Genomic DNA, 18,930 nt, shown 5'->3' with positions numbered 1-18,930 from the left:
CCTGGCCTGCTGACATCAACTCCAAAACTGGACAGATCAGCTTTCAGGAAATGAGCGCGGATGAGGGTATGTCTACAGAATATATTAATTGATGAAAATTGGGCTGTCTGCACTCTCAATGTGCATGTTGTTGCCAAATGTATTTCATATGCTGTAAACCTAGTTCATAGTTGTTAGTTTCCTTTAATGCCAAACAAACACATACCAATCGTTGGTTAGAAGGCGATCGCCGAATTCGTCCTCGCTTTCTCCCGTGTCGCTGGCTGTCGTGTCGTTTTCGTCGGTTTCACTTGCATACGGTTCAAACCGATATGGCTCAATAGCTTCAGTTTCTTCTTCAATTTCGTTTTCGCTACCTGCCTCCACACTACAACCATCCGTTTCAATACATTCGTAATCTGTTGAATCGCTTAAGCCGCTGAAATCCGAGTCTGAATCCGAGCTAATGTCGCTATAGCTTGCTGTTAATTCCGGCATGTTTTTTGTGTTGGCATCACTATGTGACGTCACAGGAAAATGGACGGGTGTATATAACGATGGTTAAAATCAGGTACTTTGAAGCTTTTTTTAGGGATATTGCGTGATGGGTAAAATTTTGAAAAAAACTTCGAAAAATAAAATAAGCCACTGGGAACTGATTTTTAATGGTTTTAACCATTCTGAAATTGTGATAATGTTCCCCTTTAACATAAAAAACGTTACATTTGTAAACACACAGATAACCACGCATTATTGCATTTTGGATGAACATATATCTGATTTTTGTGTTTATCTGGAAAAATAAAAATCCATAAAAAGAAAACCAATTTGATGGCAACATTTTCATGAAAATCAACCCTTTTTTGTTTGTTTTTAAATCTACCATATATAATAAAAATCGAAAAACGGCCCTAATTTTGTATTTGGATTTCAGAAATGGAAATAGAATAAAAGGAAGGGACCCAGACCGTTTATATCCCCATGTTCGATTTTTGAAAACATCAATAAAATCGAATAACAGAATGGATAACAATCTGTTTTTTGTTTTTTTTATTATCAAACCAAAAATCGGGAAAGGTGGATTTTTATTTACAACTATTATTCTATTCCAAACAAAAACCGAATGGTCGGGACGTACACAGACAGTGAATCAAAGTTCCACTGTAAAAGCATAGGCTTAGTGATGCAAATAAAACACAATAAAACTACTACTGCTTAGTAGTATTAAAATATATTGCTAAAGAGGCTATGACCACAGCGGGGTTCCTTGCAAACGGACAAGTCCAAGTGAGAGATGGACAACCGATTGGTATTGTGCCACTCCACCCTGAGCTGAGCTGAGCCATCCCAGCCACGTGAGACGGAATTATGTTAGCCAGGAATATTACATTTACATACAATGCAGCTGTACAGGCCATCTTTACATCGCCATTTTCAGCAACAGCCGGTTTTCCTAATTCAGTCGGAGTTAACGACTGCTCACACATTGATATATGCAAACCCTGTTTCCATATGAGTTGGGAAATTGTGTTAGATGTTAATATAAATGGAATACAATGATTTGCAAATCATTTTCAACCAATATTCAGTTGAATATGCTACAAAGACAACATATTTGAGGTTCAAACTGATAAACATTTTTTTTTTTTGCAAATAATCATCAACTTTAGAATTTGATGCCAGCAACACGTGACAAAGAAGTTGGGAAAGGTTGCAATAAATACTGATAAAGTTGAGGAATGCTCATCAAACACTTATTTGGAACATCCCACAGGTGAACAGGCAAATTGGGAACAGGTGGGTGCCATGATTGGGTATAAAAGTAGATTCCATGAAATGCTCAGTCATTCACACTTTGTCAACAAATGCGTGAGCAAATTGTTGAACAGTTTAAGAAAAACCTTTCTCAACCAGCTATTGCAAGGAATTTAGGGATTTCACCATCTACGGTCCGTAATATCATCAAAGGGTTCAGAGAATCTGGAGAAATCACTGCACGTAAGCAGCTAAGCCCGTGACCTTCGATCCCTCAGGATGTACTGCATCAACAAGCGACATCAGTGTGTAAAGGATATCACCACATGGGCTCAAGAACACTTCAGAAACCCACTGTCAGTAACTACAGTTGGTCGCTACATCTGTAAGTGCAAGTTAAAACTCCTATGCAAGGTGAAAACCGTTTATCAACAACACCCAGAAACGCCATCGGCTTCGCTGGGCCTGAGCTCATCTAAGATGAACTGATACAAAGTGGAAAAGTGTTCTGTGGTCTGACGAGTCCACATTTCAAATTGTTTTTGGAAACTGTGGACGTCGTGTCCTCCGGACCAAAGAGGAAAAGAACCATCCGGATTGTTATAGGCGCAACGTTGAAAAGCCAGCATCTGTGATGGTATGGGGGTGTATTAGTGCCCAAGACATGGGTAACTTACACATCTGTGAAGGCGCCATTAATGCTGAAAGGTACATACAGGTTTTGGAGCAACATATGTTGCCATCCAAGCAACGTTACCATGGACGCCCCTGCTTATTTCAGCAAGACAATGCCAAGCCACGTGTTACATAAATGTGGCTTCATAGTAAAAGAGTGCGGGTACTAGACTGGCCTGCCTGTAGTCCAGACCTGTCTCCCATTGAAAATGTGTGGCGCATTATGAAGCCTAAAATACCACAACGAAGACACCCGGACTGTTGAACAACTTAAGCTGTACATCGAGCAAGAATGGGAAAGAATTCCACCTGAGAAGCTTAAAAAATGTGTCTCCTCAGTTCCCAAACGTTTACTGAGAGTTGTTAAAAGGAAAGGCCATGTAACACAGTGGTGAACATGCCCTTTCCCAACTACTTTGGCACGTGTTGCAGCCATGAAATTCTAAGTTAATTATTATTTGCAAAAAAAAAATAAAGTTAATGAGTTTGAACATCAAATATCTTGTCTTTGTAGTGCATTCAATTGAATATGGGTTGAAAAGGATTTGCAAATCATTGTATTCCGTTTATATTTACATCTAACACAATTTCCCAACTCATATGGAAACAGGGTTTGTAAGTACAATCATATGATGAATGACAGTATAATGTCAACAGAAAACATGTTCATTCGATCAATGTATAGATCATACTGTATGTGTTGAGCAATTGCAATTAACCAACATATTAGCGACTCATTGGTCAAACAAAGTAGGCCTTCATCTTCTGTCCCTCCAGCTGCTTTGGTCACACTTTGGTGGTTGGCAGCCATCCTCCGCTTGAAATCCATTTTGATGTCCGACCGATTCTTTTTAATGTCTGCCTGCGTGCGGTTCTCTGACCCCACAGCATTGACAGCCTCGCACACAATATCCCAACTTACTCCTCTTTTGTTTGCTGCCAGCGCCCGGAGGACAGCATGCCAAAGAGTACATTTTTGCACGCCTCCACTGCAGCAAGAAGCACCTGCAACTCATTATCAGTAAAATGTGTCTTTTTCACTGTGTTGTTCATTATATTTGTGTTTTCTGCAGAATGGAAGATCTCAGGCGCACGGCTAATTCAAATATGAGGTCCGTATTCAAATAGGGGCCCCTCCAACATGTGCGCTCAATTCTGGGTTGATTGGGATGTACAAAAGAAATGTCACCTGATTTTTAAATGTTTTGGATTTCAGCGTATTCCGTTTTTTAGTAGAAAAATCCACGCAAGTCCTAAGACATGAAGCCCCAGGGCTGCCTCTCCTTATACACAGATTACACAATGTGCGTAGGACCTCACGAAAAAAAAGCGCATGTAAAAATGTCAATTATTGAATGATAGGGTGCTCCACATGATATTTTACCTTAAACATATTCCTAGTCCGTTCCTGCTCTGTCAGTGATAACAATATAATAGCAAATGCCCCCCAAAATCCTTATCGTCTCTTGTTGCACAGTGTTAGCATACTGGGATTGAATCCTGGCCAGAAAACATGCAATTTTATGTTTCCATCCATCCATTTTCTACCGCTTATCCCTTTTAAGGGTCGCGGGGGGTGCTGGAGCCTATCTCAGCTGTTTCAATGTTGTTAAAATAGTTATTTTGAACACACACAAAAGTTAACCATTCATTTGAGTACCAACCCCGTTTCCATATGAGTTGGGAAATTGTGTTAGATGTAAATATAAACGGAATACAATGATTTGCAAATCCTTTTCAACCCATATTCAATTGAATGCACTACAAAGACAAAATATTTGATGTTCAAACTCATAAACTTTATTTTTTTTTTGCAAATAATAATTAACTTAGAATTTCATGGCTGCAACAAGTGCCAAAGTAGTTGGGAAAGGGCATGTTCACCACTGTGTTACTTCACATTTTCTTTTAACAACTCTCAATAAACAATTGGGAACTGAAGAAACTAATTGTTGAAGCTTTGAAAGTGGAATTATTTCCCATTCTTGTTTTATGTAGAGCTTCAGTCGTTCAACAGTCCGGGGGCTTTGCTGTTGTAGTTTACGCTACATAATGCGCCACACATTTTCAATGGGAGACAGGTCTGGACTGTAGGCGGGCCAGGAAAGTACCCGCACTCTTTTTTTACGAAGCCACGCTGTTGTAACACGTGCTGAATGTGGCTTGGCATTGTCTTGCTGAAATAAGCAGGGGCGTCCATGAAAAAGACGGCGCTTAGATGGCAGCATATGTTGTTCCAAAACCTGTATGTACCTTTCAGCATTAATGGTGCCTTCACAGATGTGTAAGTTACCCATGCCTTGCACTAATGCACCCCCATACCATCACAGATGCTGGCTTTTGAACTTTGCGTCAATAACATTCTGGATGGTTAGCTTCCCCTTTGGTCCGGATCACACAATGTCGAATATTTCCAAAAACAATTTGAAATGTGGGCTCGTCAAACCACAGAACACTTTTCCACTTTGCATGAGTCCATCTTAGATGATCTTGGGCCCAGAGAAGCCGGCAGCGTTTCTGGATGTTGTTGATAAATGGCTTTCGCTTTACATAGTAGAGTTTTAACTTGCACTTACAGATGTAGCGACCAACTGTATTTAGTGACAGTGGTTTTCTGAAGTGTTCCTGAGCCCATGTGGTGATATCCTTTAGAGATTGATGTCGGTTTTTGATACAGTGCCGTCTGAGGGATCGAAGGTCACAGTCATTCAATGTTGGTTTCCGGCCATGCCGCTTACGTGGAGTGATTTCTCCAGATTCTCCGAACCTTTTGATGATATTATGGACCGTAGATGTTGAAATCCCTAAATTTCTTGCAATTACACTTTGAGAAACGTTGTTCTTAAACTGTTTGACTATTTGCTCACGCAGTTGTGGACAAAGGGGTGTACCTCGCCCCATCCTTTCTTGTGAAAGACTGAGCATTTTTTGGGAAGCTGTTTTTATACCCAATCATGGCACCCACCTGTTCCCAATTAGCCTGCACACCTGTAGGATGTTCCAAATAAGTGTTTGATGAGCATTCCTCAACTTTATCAGTATTTATTGCCACCTTTCCCAACTTCTTTGTCACGTGTTGCTGGCATCAAATTCTAAAGTTAATGATTATTTGCAAAAAAAAAAATGTTTATCAGTTTGAACATCAAATATGTTGTCTTTGTAGCATATTCAACTGAATATGGGTTGAAAATGATTTGCAAATCATTGTAGTCCGTTTATATTTACATCTAACACAATTTCCCAACTCATATGGAAACGGGGTTTGTACAAAACATGCATCAAAAACATTCTACTTGGATTAAAGTTGTATAAAAATCACAATAGAAACGTTTGTAATCAGAATTAAATCCTGCTTTGGGCCCCAATTTAGTCACAGGCAGACAATACAGAGGATCATCTTGGACATTATGGCTTACCGGCTTCATCGTTAACTTGCTCATCCTCGTCGCCAAGCAAGATCTCGTAGTCCACCAGCATGTCGTCTTTACCGTGCGGCGGAACTGAAGGCAGAAGAAGATTTACATCAACACAATGTGTTAGTTGTTGTCAGTGCAACCACTGTATGAAACCTTTTGCAAGAAATACAGGGCCCATGTCAAATTTTAATATCACTATATTAAATTATGCAATTATTTATTTACATGAATAAGTAACTCCACTCATTACATATATGTTTTTTGTGTTTAAATAGTATTCACTGGACTTAAGGGTGACCTATTATGCAAAATCCAACTTTTGTTATCTATTGTTACCTGTTTTTGTGTATTTGGGATCTGCATAAGTCCCTAAAACTTGAACTCACCAATGGAGGCATGGTGTAGATTTGGGGTGTCAAACGTACGGCCCGTGGGTCGGATCAGGCCCACAGGTTTTACGCGGCCCGTGAGATGAGTTTGCTAAGTATAAAATTGAGCTGAAATTGTTTAATGAAAGAAATTGATCTAAATGTGTCGACTGGGTGTCGCAAAAACAACTCTGTTGGCCAAGCAAACGCTTGATACCGGGGCTAAGCAAGAGGTACGCAGTAAAGCGCATATAGCTATGGTAAAGTGTGGCTGTGCCTCCTCCCCTCGAACAAATGAAACAAAAAACCTGCAGTTTTAGGTCTTCTACTTCGAACACAGTATTCTTTGGCACCCTCATTGCCCCTAAATGTCTCATTCAAAAATGAGAAAAGTGAGTGTAACTCAACAATCTTCAACAGTTTCTACCTCCGTGTGTGTAGTTTGTTGAGTTAGCACAAGGTTAATACCTGGCAATGACAAATTAGGTATTTAACACCTAGAAGTTTATTTATGTTGTTCAATCCCAGATAGGCTATGACTTCATGTTCATTGGCTTTGTATATACACTGAGACTAAGTCTAAGTTTGTTGTAAACAAAGCAAACAATCTAAAGTCGTCTTTGTTTTTAAGTTATCATGCCATGATTTTACCAGTCCTGCCTACCTGGGAATAGATTTTCCTCCATGCGGCTCCTATGCTAAAATTATATTGATATTTATAAAACAATCTTGCCTTCCTTCATACTTCCTCCAAACAATTTGCTTGGAAATTGCCCAATTCGTAAGGTTTCTCCCATCGTATATTTCCATACATGCTAGAAATGTACCCCAAGAGCTTTGCCCGAGTCTGCCATTGTAGTCCAAAGTTACAGAAAATAAGCTCCTTCTTTTTCTTTATCCTCTTGTTGTGCGGCAGACTGGCTCGTACAAGCACATGGACCCTCCGCTGCTACCATTTCTGATACAAAGTAGCGTATAGTTCAGGGGTGCTCACACTTTTTCTGCAGGCGAGCTACTTTTCAATTGATCAAATCGTGGGGATCTACCTCATTCATATATATAATTTATATCTACTTATTTATGAAATATATGTTTTTGTTAATAAGTTAAAGGTGTTTAATGATAATGCAAGCATGTTTAACACAAATAGTCAATATTGTTAATAAATTAAAGGTGTTTAATGATAATACAATCATGTTAAACACATAGTTAATATTGTTAATAAATTAAAGGTGTTTAATGATAATACAAGCATGTTTAACACATATAGTTAATATTGTTAACAAGTTAAAGGTGTTTAATGATAATACAAGCATGTTTAATACATATAGTTAATATTATTAATAAGTTAAAGGTGTTTAAAGATAATACAAGTATGTTTAACACATATAGTTAATATTGTTAACAAGTTAAAGGTGTTTAATGATAATACAAGCATGTTTAACACATATAGTTAATATTATTAATAAGTTAAAGGTGTTTAAAGATAATACAAGCATGTTTAACACATATAGATTCCTTTCTTTCATGAAGACAAGAATATAAGTTGGTGTATTACCTGATTCTGATGACTTGCATTGATTGGAATCAGACAGTGGTGCTAAAAACATCCGCATTTTCGAATGGAGGAGAAAAAAAGTCCTCCTTTCTGTCCAATACCACATGAAAGTGGTTGGTTTTTGGCATCTTATTTATCCAGCTTCCGTACTCCTTTGTATACACTTTACAAGAAATACATTGTCGGCAAACTCCGTAGCTTGCTAGCTTGTGCACGCCAGCTTTCTGAGACTCTTGTTTTGTTAGCACACCTGTGCAACTGTGCAGTCGGTCTTTGGAGTTTTGACAACAGGTACGGCGCCAGAGTCTGTTGAAATAAAGTGTTTCTCGCCTTCCAGTCGGTAATTTTAATGAGCTGGCAGCAGCCAGCGTCATCTCAGAAGACCCTCGGGTGCCGTGAATGTCAATCAAGTGACGAAAGTGACGTCATAGTGAAGATTTATGATCACTCATTTTTAGGACTATTTTTTTAATGCCTGGCTGGTGATCTACTGAAACACCCTCCGAGATCGACCGGTAGCTCGCGATCGACGTGATGAGCACCCCTGGTATAGTTCTAACTTATATCTGTCAGTACACTTAATATGGAAGCGCTAAAAACTACACATGGTTGGAGGGGAGAAGATGCAATCAAAGTGGAGGCACATCAATAAGACCGCCTACAAAACGGCGCATCATGAAGAGACGGTCAGAAAGACGGTCTGTAAAACATAATCTATAAAAAATCTTGACCAAAGGACCACCATTAAGTGTTATGTAGACCACAAAGAAGTGTTTTAAATGTAAAAAAAAAAATCATAATTGGACCCCTTCAATATGTGGTGAAAAAAAATAAGTTATTCATGAATATTTAGTTTTAAAATGTTTTTTGTTTTTTTTACTGAGCATAGACAATTTAATATAATGCAGTGCATACTGAAAACAAAAACTCACTTCTTTTTTAAATTATTTTTGTATTTTTTTGGGATTACACAAAGAAAATTGGTAACTAAAAGAAAACGTTGAATAAAAATAGTATGATAACAATAATAATGGTAGTAATAGATACAATTAAAAACATATTGTATTGTATTATATTTTGCTGACTGGCATCAACAAGACATTTAAATGAACGCTGATTAGATGTCATTATAAAAACATAGACTCGTACACTTATTATATTTGGCACAGGTAAAACAAACAACTCCCGGCCTTACGAGGCGTCCCGTTCAGCACTGAAGCTGCTTCAGACTGGCCGTCCTGTGACCCGACACTCGGCCCAACAAATGAGTCATAGGAGTCTGAGACCCACAAACTCATCCAAGTGAGCACCAGAACCTCCAGCACTCCCTGGCATCCAGGGCTCAATGTGTGTGCAGCTGGACTTAAAGGAATGCACCATAACCCCACCGCCCCCCTCTCTCCTTGGATATCACGCATCCGGTCAAGGAGTGCACAAATAAAACCGTCCTGATTAAGGAAAGTGAAAGTTGAACTGCGACTAGCTGAAAATAGACCTTTATACGCACTCTTAGTTTAGACGTGAGCTCATATTCTTCATACGTTTAGTGGAGTGTGTCTAATTTGAGGTCCGGTGAGGAAATACAGCAAACGCAAATGTTGTGCTCCATTACAGCACTGGCCTCTATTTGAGGAAATAAGGTCAAGGTATAAATTCTGCTCTTATTTAGTCAACTGCAGAGAGTACAAGGCATTTATTTTTGGGGTGAAGCAATTTCATAATAGCAACTATTTGGGGCTCTATTAAAGTGGGCGTCGCTATAGACAATAATTACAATATAAATGCTGTGTCTATTTACTTTACAGCAGAAAATACTGGGAGTTTATGACGTACATGACCAGATGTCCCAATCAACATTTTTGATTATAGAAATTAAAATATTTTATAGAAAGTAACTTGCGTAAACACAATAACTCATTTTTCTAAAGCTCATCTTATTACAAACCCCGTTTCCATATGAGTTGGGAAATTAGTTAGATGTAAATATAAACGGAATACAATGATTTGCAAATCCTTTTCAACCCATATTCAATTGAATGCACTACAAAGACAAGATATTTGATGTTCAAACTCATAAACTTTTTTTTTTTTGCAACTAATAATTAACTTAAAATTTCATGGCTGCAACACGTGCCAAAGTAGTTGGGAAAGGGCATGTTCACCACTGTGTTACATGGCCTTTCCTTTTAACAACACTCAGTAAACGTTTGGGAACTGAGGAGACACATTTTTTAAGCTTCTCAGGTGGAATTCTTTCCCATTCTTGCTTGATGTACAGCTTAAGTTGTTCAACAGTCCGGGGGTCTCCGTTGTGGTATTTTAGGCTTCATAATGCGCCACACATTTTCAATGGGAGACAGGTCTGCACTACAGGCAGGTCAGTCTAGTACCCGCACTCTTTTACTATGAAGCCACGTTGATGTAACACGTGGCCTGGCATTGTCTTGCTGAAATAAGCAGGGGCGTCCATGGAAAAGACGGCGCTTAGATGGCAGCATATGTTGTACTAAAACCTGTATGTACCTCTTAGCATTAATGGTGCCTTCACAGATGTGTAAGTTACCCATGTCTTGGGCACTAATGCACCCCCATACCATCACAGATGCTGGCTTTTGAACTTTGCGTCGATAACAGTCTGGATGGTTCGCTTCCCCTTTGGTCCGGATGACACGATGTCTGCAGTTTCCAAAAACAATTTGAAATGTGGACTCATCAGACCACAGATCACTTTGTATCAGTCCATCTTAGATGAGCTCAGGCCCAGCGAAGCCGACGGCGTTTCTGGGTGTTGTTGATAAACGGTTTTCGCCTTGCATAGGAGAGTTTTAACTTGCACTTACAGATGTAGCGACCAACTGTAGTTACTGACAGTGGGTTTCTGAAGTGTTCCTGAGCCCATGTGGTGATATCCTTTACACACTGATGTCGCTTGTTGATGCAGTACAGCCCGAGGGATCGAAGGTCACGGGCTTAGCTGCTTACGTGCAGTGATTTCTCCAGATTCTCTGAACCCTTTGATGATATTACGGACCGTAGATGGTGAAATCCCTAAATTCCTTGCAATAGCTGGTTGAGGAAGGTTTTTCTTAAACTGTTCAACAATTTGCTCACGCATTTGTTGACAAAGTGGTGACCCTCGCCTCATCCTTGTTTGTGAATGACTGAGCATTTCATGGAATCTACTTTTATACCCAATCATGGCACCCACCTGTTCCCAATTTGCCTGTTCACCTGTGGGATGTTCCAAATAAGTGTTTGATGAGCATTCCTCAACTTTATCAGTATTTATTGGCACCTTTCCCAACTTATTTGTCACGTGTTGCTGGCATCACATTCTAAAGTTAATGATTATTTGCAAAAAAAAAAAAAGTTTATCAGTTTGAACATCAAATATCTTGTCTTTGTAGCATATTCAACTGAATATGGGTTGAAAATGATTTGCAAATCATTGTATCATATGGAAACGGGGTTTGTATATCTAGAATCTGAATTTGTGGTATGAAGGCACAATATATTTTCTTTAAACAAAATAAAGTGGCTAGTGTACAATAAATAAACAAAAGCTGTTTAAAGCTGTGAGCTTTAAACATGAATTAAAAAAAACACCCAAAAAATTATTTTGTAATAATAAGAACAAGGAAAAGAAAAATATCGATCCAAACACTTCAGTACTGTTTATATACTGATAATATACTCGGTGTTGATAGCATCAACATCTGGATTGATCACACCTACGACTTCATTGAAGGTTTAGCGTAAGCTTCTTGTGTCGTCCTGCTCGGTGCTTATCCTTTGCTTTTCCAGTGATAACGCTACCTGGAAGAAACCTAATTTATTAAAAGTTAAAGTACCATTTTCCGGCATAGTGGTGCGGATTGGTATCTAAGAACTATGGGTAGACGACGCGTTCGTTGCAGCTTGCTCCTGAATCGAGCCGGTGTTCTGGCAAGACACGCACCCTCCTGGGATTCATGCAACCCCTGCGTATGTATAACAGGGAAAATGGGAATGTAATTGTGTCTCCCTGAACATGCATCCCTTTTGAAGGAATCTTTCACGTGAGTACAATCTATAGCCATGTAAACACTGGGACACAGCTGTGGTAAAGGAAAATATGATCAGGATCAGGACATTTATGGTACTTTATTATCAAAAGGGCAGTTCAAATGAATGTCTGTCTGTTGACTGATATGCAGGCATGTGAAATTTCCGGGAAAATTCGCACTTTTAACATTCATTTTCGCATCAAAATTGTTGGGAACTGGCATGGAGAACGGTGAGCAGGTAAGATGATTTTAATATAATTAACAAAGGAGAAAGCATGGAACGGTTCTCAAACAATGGTCAATCCTCGAGCGCTGAGGAGCAGGCAAGGCAGGCATAAATATCAGCCTGCTGATTAGTACCAGGTGTGGCCAGGCTGCCAATCAGCAGAAATAAATATCAGACAAGGGAACAAACAGAAATTAAGTGGCAGATCGTCACAAAAATATCACTTCCGTGTTTTGTTTTAATGAAATATCAATAAAAATACGATCCAAACAAAATTTGTTAAACGCTCTCAGTCGCAGATACTCGCTTTTCCTCTTGCCTAAACGCCGCACTGAGTTGCAGGACAAGCTAATACAGCAACGTAGAAAGCCGTCAACGTTGTGGCTCGGATAGCGAACGTAGGCGACAACAAGTAGGCTAGCTAGATGGTTAGCTCACTAACAAGCTTGTTTCGGTGCTCCAAAATAAATAGAAGAAAAAAGTTAGGACCATGGTTGAGAGCGGCGAAACCAGCTCACGAGTTAGCTAACCATCTAGCTAGCTTACTTGTTGTTGTTTATGTTTGCTGTCCATTTTGTTGCTAATCATATTTCGACGATTACAATCCGAACAATGTTAGCTCCGAACCAGTTGCAATTCTAGATGATCTATTAGTAGCCAGCGAGAAGTAGGGATGTCCGATATTATCGGCCGATAAATGCGTTAAAATGTAACATCGGAAATGATCGGTATCGTTTTTTTTATTATCAGTATCGTTTTTTTAATTTAATTTTTTTAATTTTTTTATTAAATCAACATAAAAAACACAAGATACACTTACAATTAGTGCAACAACCCAAAAAACCTCCCTCCCCCATTTACACTCATTCACACAAAAGGGTTGTTTCTTTCTGTTATTAATATTCTGGTTCCTACATTATATATCAATATATATCAATACAGTCTGCAAGGGATACAGTCCGTAAGCACACATGATTGTGCGTGCTGCTGGTCCACTAATAGTACTAACCTTTAACAGTTAATTTTACTAATTTTCATTCATTACTAGTTTCTATGTAACTGTTTCTATATTGTTTTACTTTCTTTTTTATTCAAGAAAATGTTTTTAATTTATTTATCTTATTTTATTTATTTTTTTTAAAAGTACCTTATCTTCACCATACCTGGTTGTCCAAATTAGGCATAATAATGTGTTAATTCCACGACTGCATACATCGGTTGATATCGGTATCGGTTGATATCTGTATCGGTAATTAAAGAGTTGGACAATATCGGAATATCGGATATCGGCAAAAAGCCATTACCGGACATCCCTAGCGAGAAGGTATATTTTTGATGTGACGGATGGTAAACTGTGGTCACAAAATAGGAAATATATCACCTGAGGGGGATAGTGTGGGGAATGCATATATTTTTTAAGTGTTCTTTCTTTATCTTTATCCATAATCATGTTTAAAGCAGCTAATAGTTAGTAAACTCTGTGTTTCACCTTGAAGGCTGGAATGTCTACCGGGAGTATAATGTACTCCCTTTTTGTGGAGGAGGCCTTATCGGTTTAGAAAAAAAAGGCTGTATTTCTTTCTGGGCGGGAGGAGCTGTTTTCGTACTAAATAAGATGCTGCTATTATCGCATTGTGAGGGCTGGTCTCCTAAAGCTTTAGTAAAACTTGGTGATATTGTTATTCAGTCTCGGTGGTCCTTCTTACTCAACATATATGTCATCCGAAAGAACTTGGGAAACTGTGTTTTATTCCCTGAGAGGAAGACTGGTCGGACGCAACAATTGAAATGCCAAATGGGAAACATTTTCGGAGTTCTTTGCATGCATGTTATATAATTTTACATTACATTTTTAATGATAATATTGTTAGTAAATTATCTCCTAAAAAAACAAAAACAATTATGTGGCACATTACATGGGACATGTAGGAGTTTAAAATACAGCTAAAAGAGGTTGGTTGATGACAATAAATCCAAAGGTAAAAATAGTGTAGATTGTCCCCAATCGCAGGAAATGTAGTCTTGATTTTCAAATATTTATTTCGGGGTTTGTGTGGCAGCACTTTCTTAATGGTTCCCTTTTTTTTTTTCTTAAAATGTCATAACTTCATCCAAATTGAAGAAAGCGATGCAATTTTAGGCCCATGTTGAGGCCTTAAGTACAAACACACACAATTCTAACATCCTCCTAGGGAAACCGCCACCTGTGTCCTGCGCATAAAAAAATGTCAGAATAAGAAGGGACAAAAATTGCCTGATTACTTTAGTTTAGTGTGAAACCAAACACTGCACAACTTTGGACTTTTATTTTAGCATAAAAGTATTTCCATGGTAGCGATTGAGTTACTGACCTTGTAATAAGTCAACATGCTGTTTAAATAATTTTGAAGCTATTATTTCAAGCTAATAATAGTCCCAATACCAATATTTTGGTACCGGTACTAAAATTATTTTGATACTTTTCGGTACTTTGATACTTTTCTAAATAAAGGGGACCAAAAAAAATTTCATTTTGGATTTATTTTAACAAAAAATCTTAGGGTACATTAAACATATGTTTTTTATTGAAAGTTTGTCCTTAAATAAAATAGTGAACATACAAGACAACTTGTCTTTTAGTAGTAAGTAAACAAACAAAGGCTCCTAATTTAACTGCTGACGTATGCAGTAACATATTGTGTCATTTTTCATTCTATTATTTTGTCAAAATTATTAAAGACAAGTGGTAGAAAATGAATTATTAATCTACTTGTTCATTTACTGTTAATATCTGGTTATTTTCTCTTTTAACATGTTCTATCTACACTTCTGTTAAAATGTAATAATCATTTATTCTTCTGTTGTTTGGATACTTTACATTAGTTTTGGATGATACCATAAATTTGGGTATCAATCCGATACCAAGTCGTTACAGGATCATACATTGGTCATATTCAAAGTCCTCATGTGTCCAGGGACATATTTACTGAGTTTATAAACATAATATACAGTTTAAAAAAATGAAAGAATATTTTGTGATGCCAAAAAATATTGACGTAATCATAGTACCGGTAGTATCGACTGGATACGTTCCTGTACTTGTTTTTTTTTTTTGATTGAGACTTTTATTAGTACATTGCACAGTACAGTACATATTCCGTACAATTGACCACTAAATGGTAACACCCAAATAAGTTTTTCAACTTGTTTAAGTCGGGGTCCACGTTAATCAATTCATGGTATTATTGGTATTATCATGGTATCATTAAAGTGGATGTTAGGTGTAGATCCACCAATGGCTGGTACTTTTCAGAGGCGGTATAGTACCGAATATGATTAATTAGTATCGCGGTACTATACTAATACCGGTATACCGTAAAACCCTACTACACTGTGTTGCTCCAAAACTAAACTGTGTTTGGAAGATTCAGGCTACTACGACTAAAGACTAATTGCATCATTTTGCTGGATCATCGGCCCCAAATCGAAAGCAATAGATTAATATTTATAAATATCCATGCACACATTTTGAGGTATTCAAGGTGCACAAATGACTCATTTGACGCCAAGCTTCATTCATTTCTGTACAATTATGTGAATAAAGAGCTCAGAGAGAAGTCGCCTCCCAGCCAGCGTCTGGAAGTTCTGGCGTGCAGACGTGCTGATGTAATCTGTGCTCCCCTTTACACATTTCTAATTAGGTGGCGCCATCTGCTAGTGCAAATATGTCACCTGCAATACTCAACCTTGCCGCAGCACACATTTTACTGAGTTTTACTAAATATTGTACGGTTTTGTTTTTTTACGTCTCGAAGATTTACTGCAAGGTAAAATGAAAAAAAAATTATAAAATGCAGTGAAATAAAAACTAAACTTGGTTTGCTTTTTCTTTAATTGGCTGTTAATTGATTACAGACATGACTGTGATGAATGAATTATGAATTATTGATTATAATATTTTCATAGCTTGAGCTAAGATTGTCTCGATACCAATATGCTGGTACCAGTATACCAAAATGTATTTCAATACTTGTCATTACTTTTCAAAATAAAGGGCACCACAAAAAAAATGTTAACAAAAAAAATCTTATTATACATTAAACGTGTTTTGGCATTAAATGACATAGTGAACATACTAGACAACTTCTCCTAATTTTAGGCTCCTAATTTGGCTGCTGATGTCACGTGGGGGTCGCATATTGATGCGGGATCGTTCCTTCCGTGCAACACGGACACTCCGGACAAAAACGTGAAGGTATGAGGTGATTTATTTACACAATAAACAGAAAACAAGCAAAAGAAAAGCGTGCCGAACGCACGGGAAGCTAAGGCTAAACTTAGCACAGGACTCAGAAACATGAAAACAAACCAACGTGATGTAGCTTACCGCAAACAAGGAGCACAGGACGAGTGAACAGAAAGGCAGGCTTAAATAGTGTCAGTGATGAAAAACAGGTGCGCGTCGAGAACACAAGCGGCAGGTGAAAATAATAAGTAACCATGGTGACGAAACAAACTCACAGGTGCACAAGCAATAACTAAAGGAGTCCAAAACTAACCAAACATAACTAAACTAAACATGATCCGACCACGGATCATGACAGCTGATGTATGCAGTAACATATTGTGTCATTTCCCATTCTATTATTTTGTCAACATTATGAGGGACAAGCGGTAGAAAATGGATTATTAATCTACTTGTTCATTTACTGTTAATATCTGCTTACTTTATGTGTTTCATGTTCTATCTACACTTCTGTTCAAATGTAATAAGCACTTATTCTTCTGTTGTTTGGATACTTTACATTAGTTTTGGATTATACCACAAATTTGGGTATCGATCCGATACCAAGTAGTTACACGATCATACATTTGTCATATTGAAAGTTCTCCCATGTCCAGACATACATAATTTTTTTTTTTTTTTAAATGATGTAAAATATTGTATCATTGTGGTATCGACCGTATACAGCTCATGTACTTGGTATCATTATAATCGATACGTGTATAGATCCACCCTTTTGTTTATATTCAGGAGCATTAGCGGTTAGCTATAGTATCCTCCTACGATGTGTAGTGGAGCATGTTTAGCTATTCCTCGTCCGATATGGATGATATTTGTAAGAAACTTACTTTATTTGTATTAGGATTAGTTATTTAGAAGTAGCTAAAACACTACGGAGAGACATTAGCTGCTAGCTAGCTACTAGCTATTTACAGTACAACTTTCAGAGCAGCGCTTAAATGTTTATTGCTCCAAGTATTTTATTCGTTTTTAAGACAAAATATGTCCATTCTCTCTCTCTGTCTTCATTTGTTTCTGCTTGCAAGTGCTTGAGTGTGTGTGTGTGTGTGTGTGTGTGTGTGTGTGTGTGTGTGTGTGTGTGTGTGTGTGTGTGTGTGTGTGTGTGTGTGTGTGTGTGTGTGTGTGATGACTAACTTGCGCCCCGGCTTGTAAAGTATACCAACAATGTCACCAAAGCGCGCCTCATGTCATTGGAAAAAAAAAGTACCGGTATTTTTCGATTACAGTATAGTACCTTTTTTTTTTTTTTTTTTTTTTTTTTTAATAAATAGTACCACGGTACTTTATTAGTACTGGTATACCATACAAACCACGCTAGTGCACAATAAAACTAACTTGTAAATATGTTTTTCAAAATGATGAGCCCTCTAGACATGAAATAATACCCTTTCGTCACCTTTACAATCTCTTTTTATTTTTTTATTTTATTTTTTTATTTATTTATTTTGTCCTGTCCAGCTTCTCAGGCAAATCATATAGTTGATGTAGATGCCCATATCGGCTGTTCAGATTTACTTTACAAAAGAGAAGTGTAGGATACTTCTCTTGTTGCCTTATTTGTATTTGACTTTATTAAATGTATTTATTTTATCATTTGGTGCAGCTTGATCTTAATCCAATATAGTAATGCTGTCTGAGGCTGAGCCAATCAGGGGCCACAATATTCAACAGCGTGCTCTGATTGGTTTGGTCTCATCTAATGGCCAATACTATTGTAGAATTGATATTTTTGGTTCTTCTAGCCATTTTTATGCTTGAAAAGGCAAGCGATTAAATATAATATGTAAAATATACTTTGAAAAACAAACATGGTAAAGCCGTAAAATTTGAAGCGCGATGTGGCAAAGGACGAGTGTAGTGTTTACTTGCTTGACTGAAAGCCAGATGTTATATATATACGTTGTTACTACTTTTTAAAGGTAAAATGGTGGGTTATACTTGTATAGCGCTTTTCTACCTTAAAGGTACTCAAAGCGCTTTGACACTATTTCCACATTCACCCATTCACACACACATTCACACACTGATGGCGGGAGCTGCCATGCGAGGCCCTAACCACGACCCGTCAGGAGCAAGGTTAAAGTGTCTTGCTCAAGGACACAACGGACGTGACGAGGTTGGTAGAAGGTGGGGATTGAACCAGGAACCCTCAGTTTGCTGGCACAGCCACTCTCCCAACCGCGCCACACCGTCCCCCGGGATTGATTTATTGATTCAATATTTATTTATTTATTTCTTCAAGGAAATCACTTTTTGAATTGAAAGGGGTTTTTTTCCGCACTTGCAAGATGCAAAAAAGGAATAGCATTGTTTCTTTTTTTTACACTTGTATGTATGGCCACTAAAAACATTTTATATGAATTGATGAGAATTTGAGGATTGATTATGATGGCGACAGTTTGACACCAGAACAGACTGTTTGTATTGACATTGTTTACTCTGGGGAAAAATAGTTCCTAGAACCTGTAACACAGTTTTTTTAAGGGTATAATATTATCAGATATAAAGGAATTCATATTTTAGTTCTGTTGTTCTAGAATGACTATGAATATGTACTTGTTTGGGAAAAGGCAATTACTTACCAAAAAGCAATTACCATATTTGTGTCTAAAAGTGCTTTAA

The 18,930-nt window shown here is 37.8% G+C and overlaps 1 protein-coding gene across 6 annotated transcripts in view; it reads right to left on the bottom strand.

The window, feature by feature from the left end:
• The window catches only part of npnta (nephronectin a), a 172,876-nt gene that overhangs the window by 17,893 nt on the left and 136,053 nt on the right, over nucleotides 1-18,930 (bottom strand). For all 6 annotated transcript variants that reach the window (XM_061983890.1, XM_061983891.1, XM_061983893.1 and 3 more), the window contains one exon: nucleotides 5,826-5,909. In XM_061983890.1, coding sequence (XP_061839874.1) covers nucleotides 5,826-5,909 — 84 coding nt within the window. The remainder of the gene's footprint in view (nucleotides 1-5,825; nucleotides 5,910-18,930) is intronic.

This window comes from Nerophis lumbriciformis, linkage group LG25 (assembly GCF_033978685.3).
Source record: "Nerophis lumbriciformis linkage group LG25, RoL_Nlum_v2.1, whole genome shotgun sequence".
Lineage (NCBI taxonomy): Eukaryota > Metazoa > Chordata > Actinopteri > Syngnathiformes > Syngnathidae > Nerophis > Nerophis lumbriciformis.
Note: the sequence above shows the minus strand (reverse complement) of the source record. Positions and strands in the feature narration are given on the sequence as shown.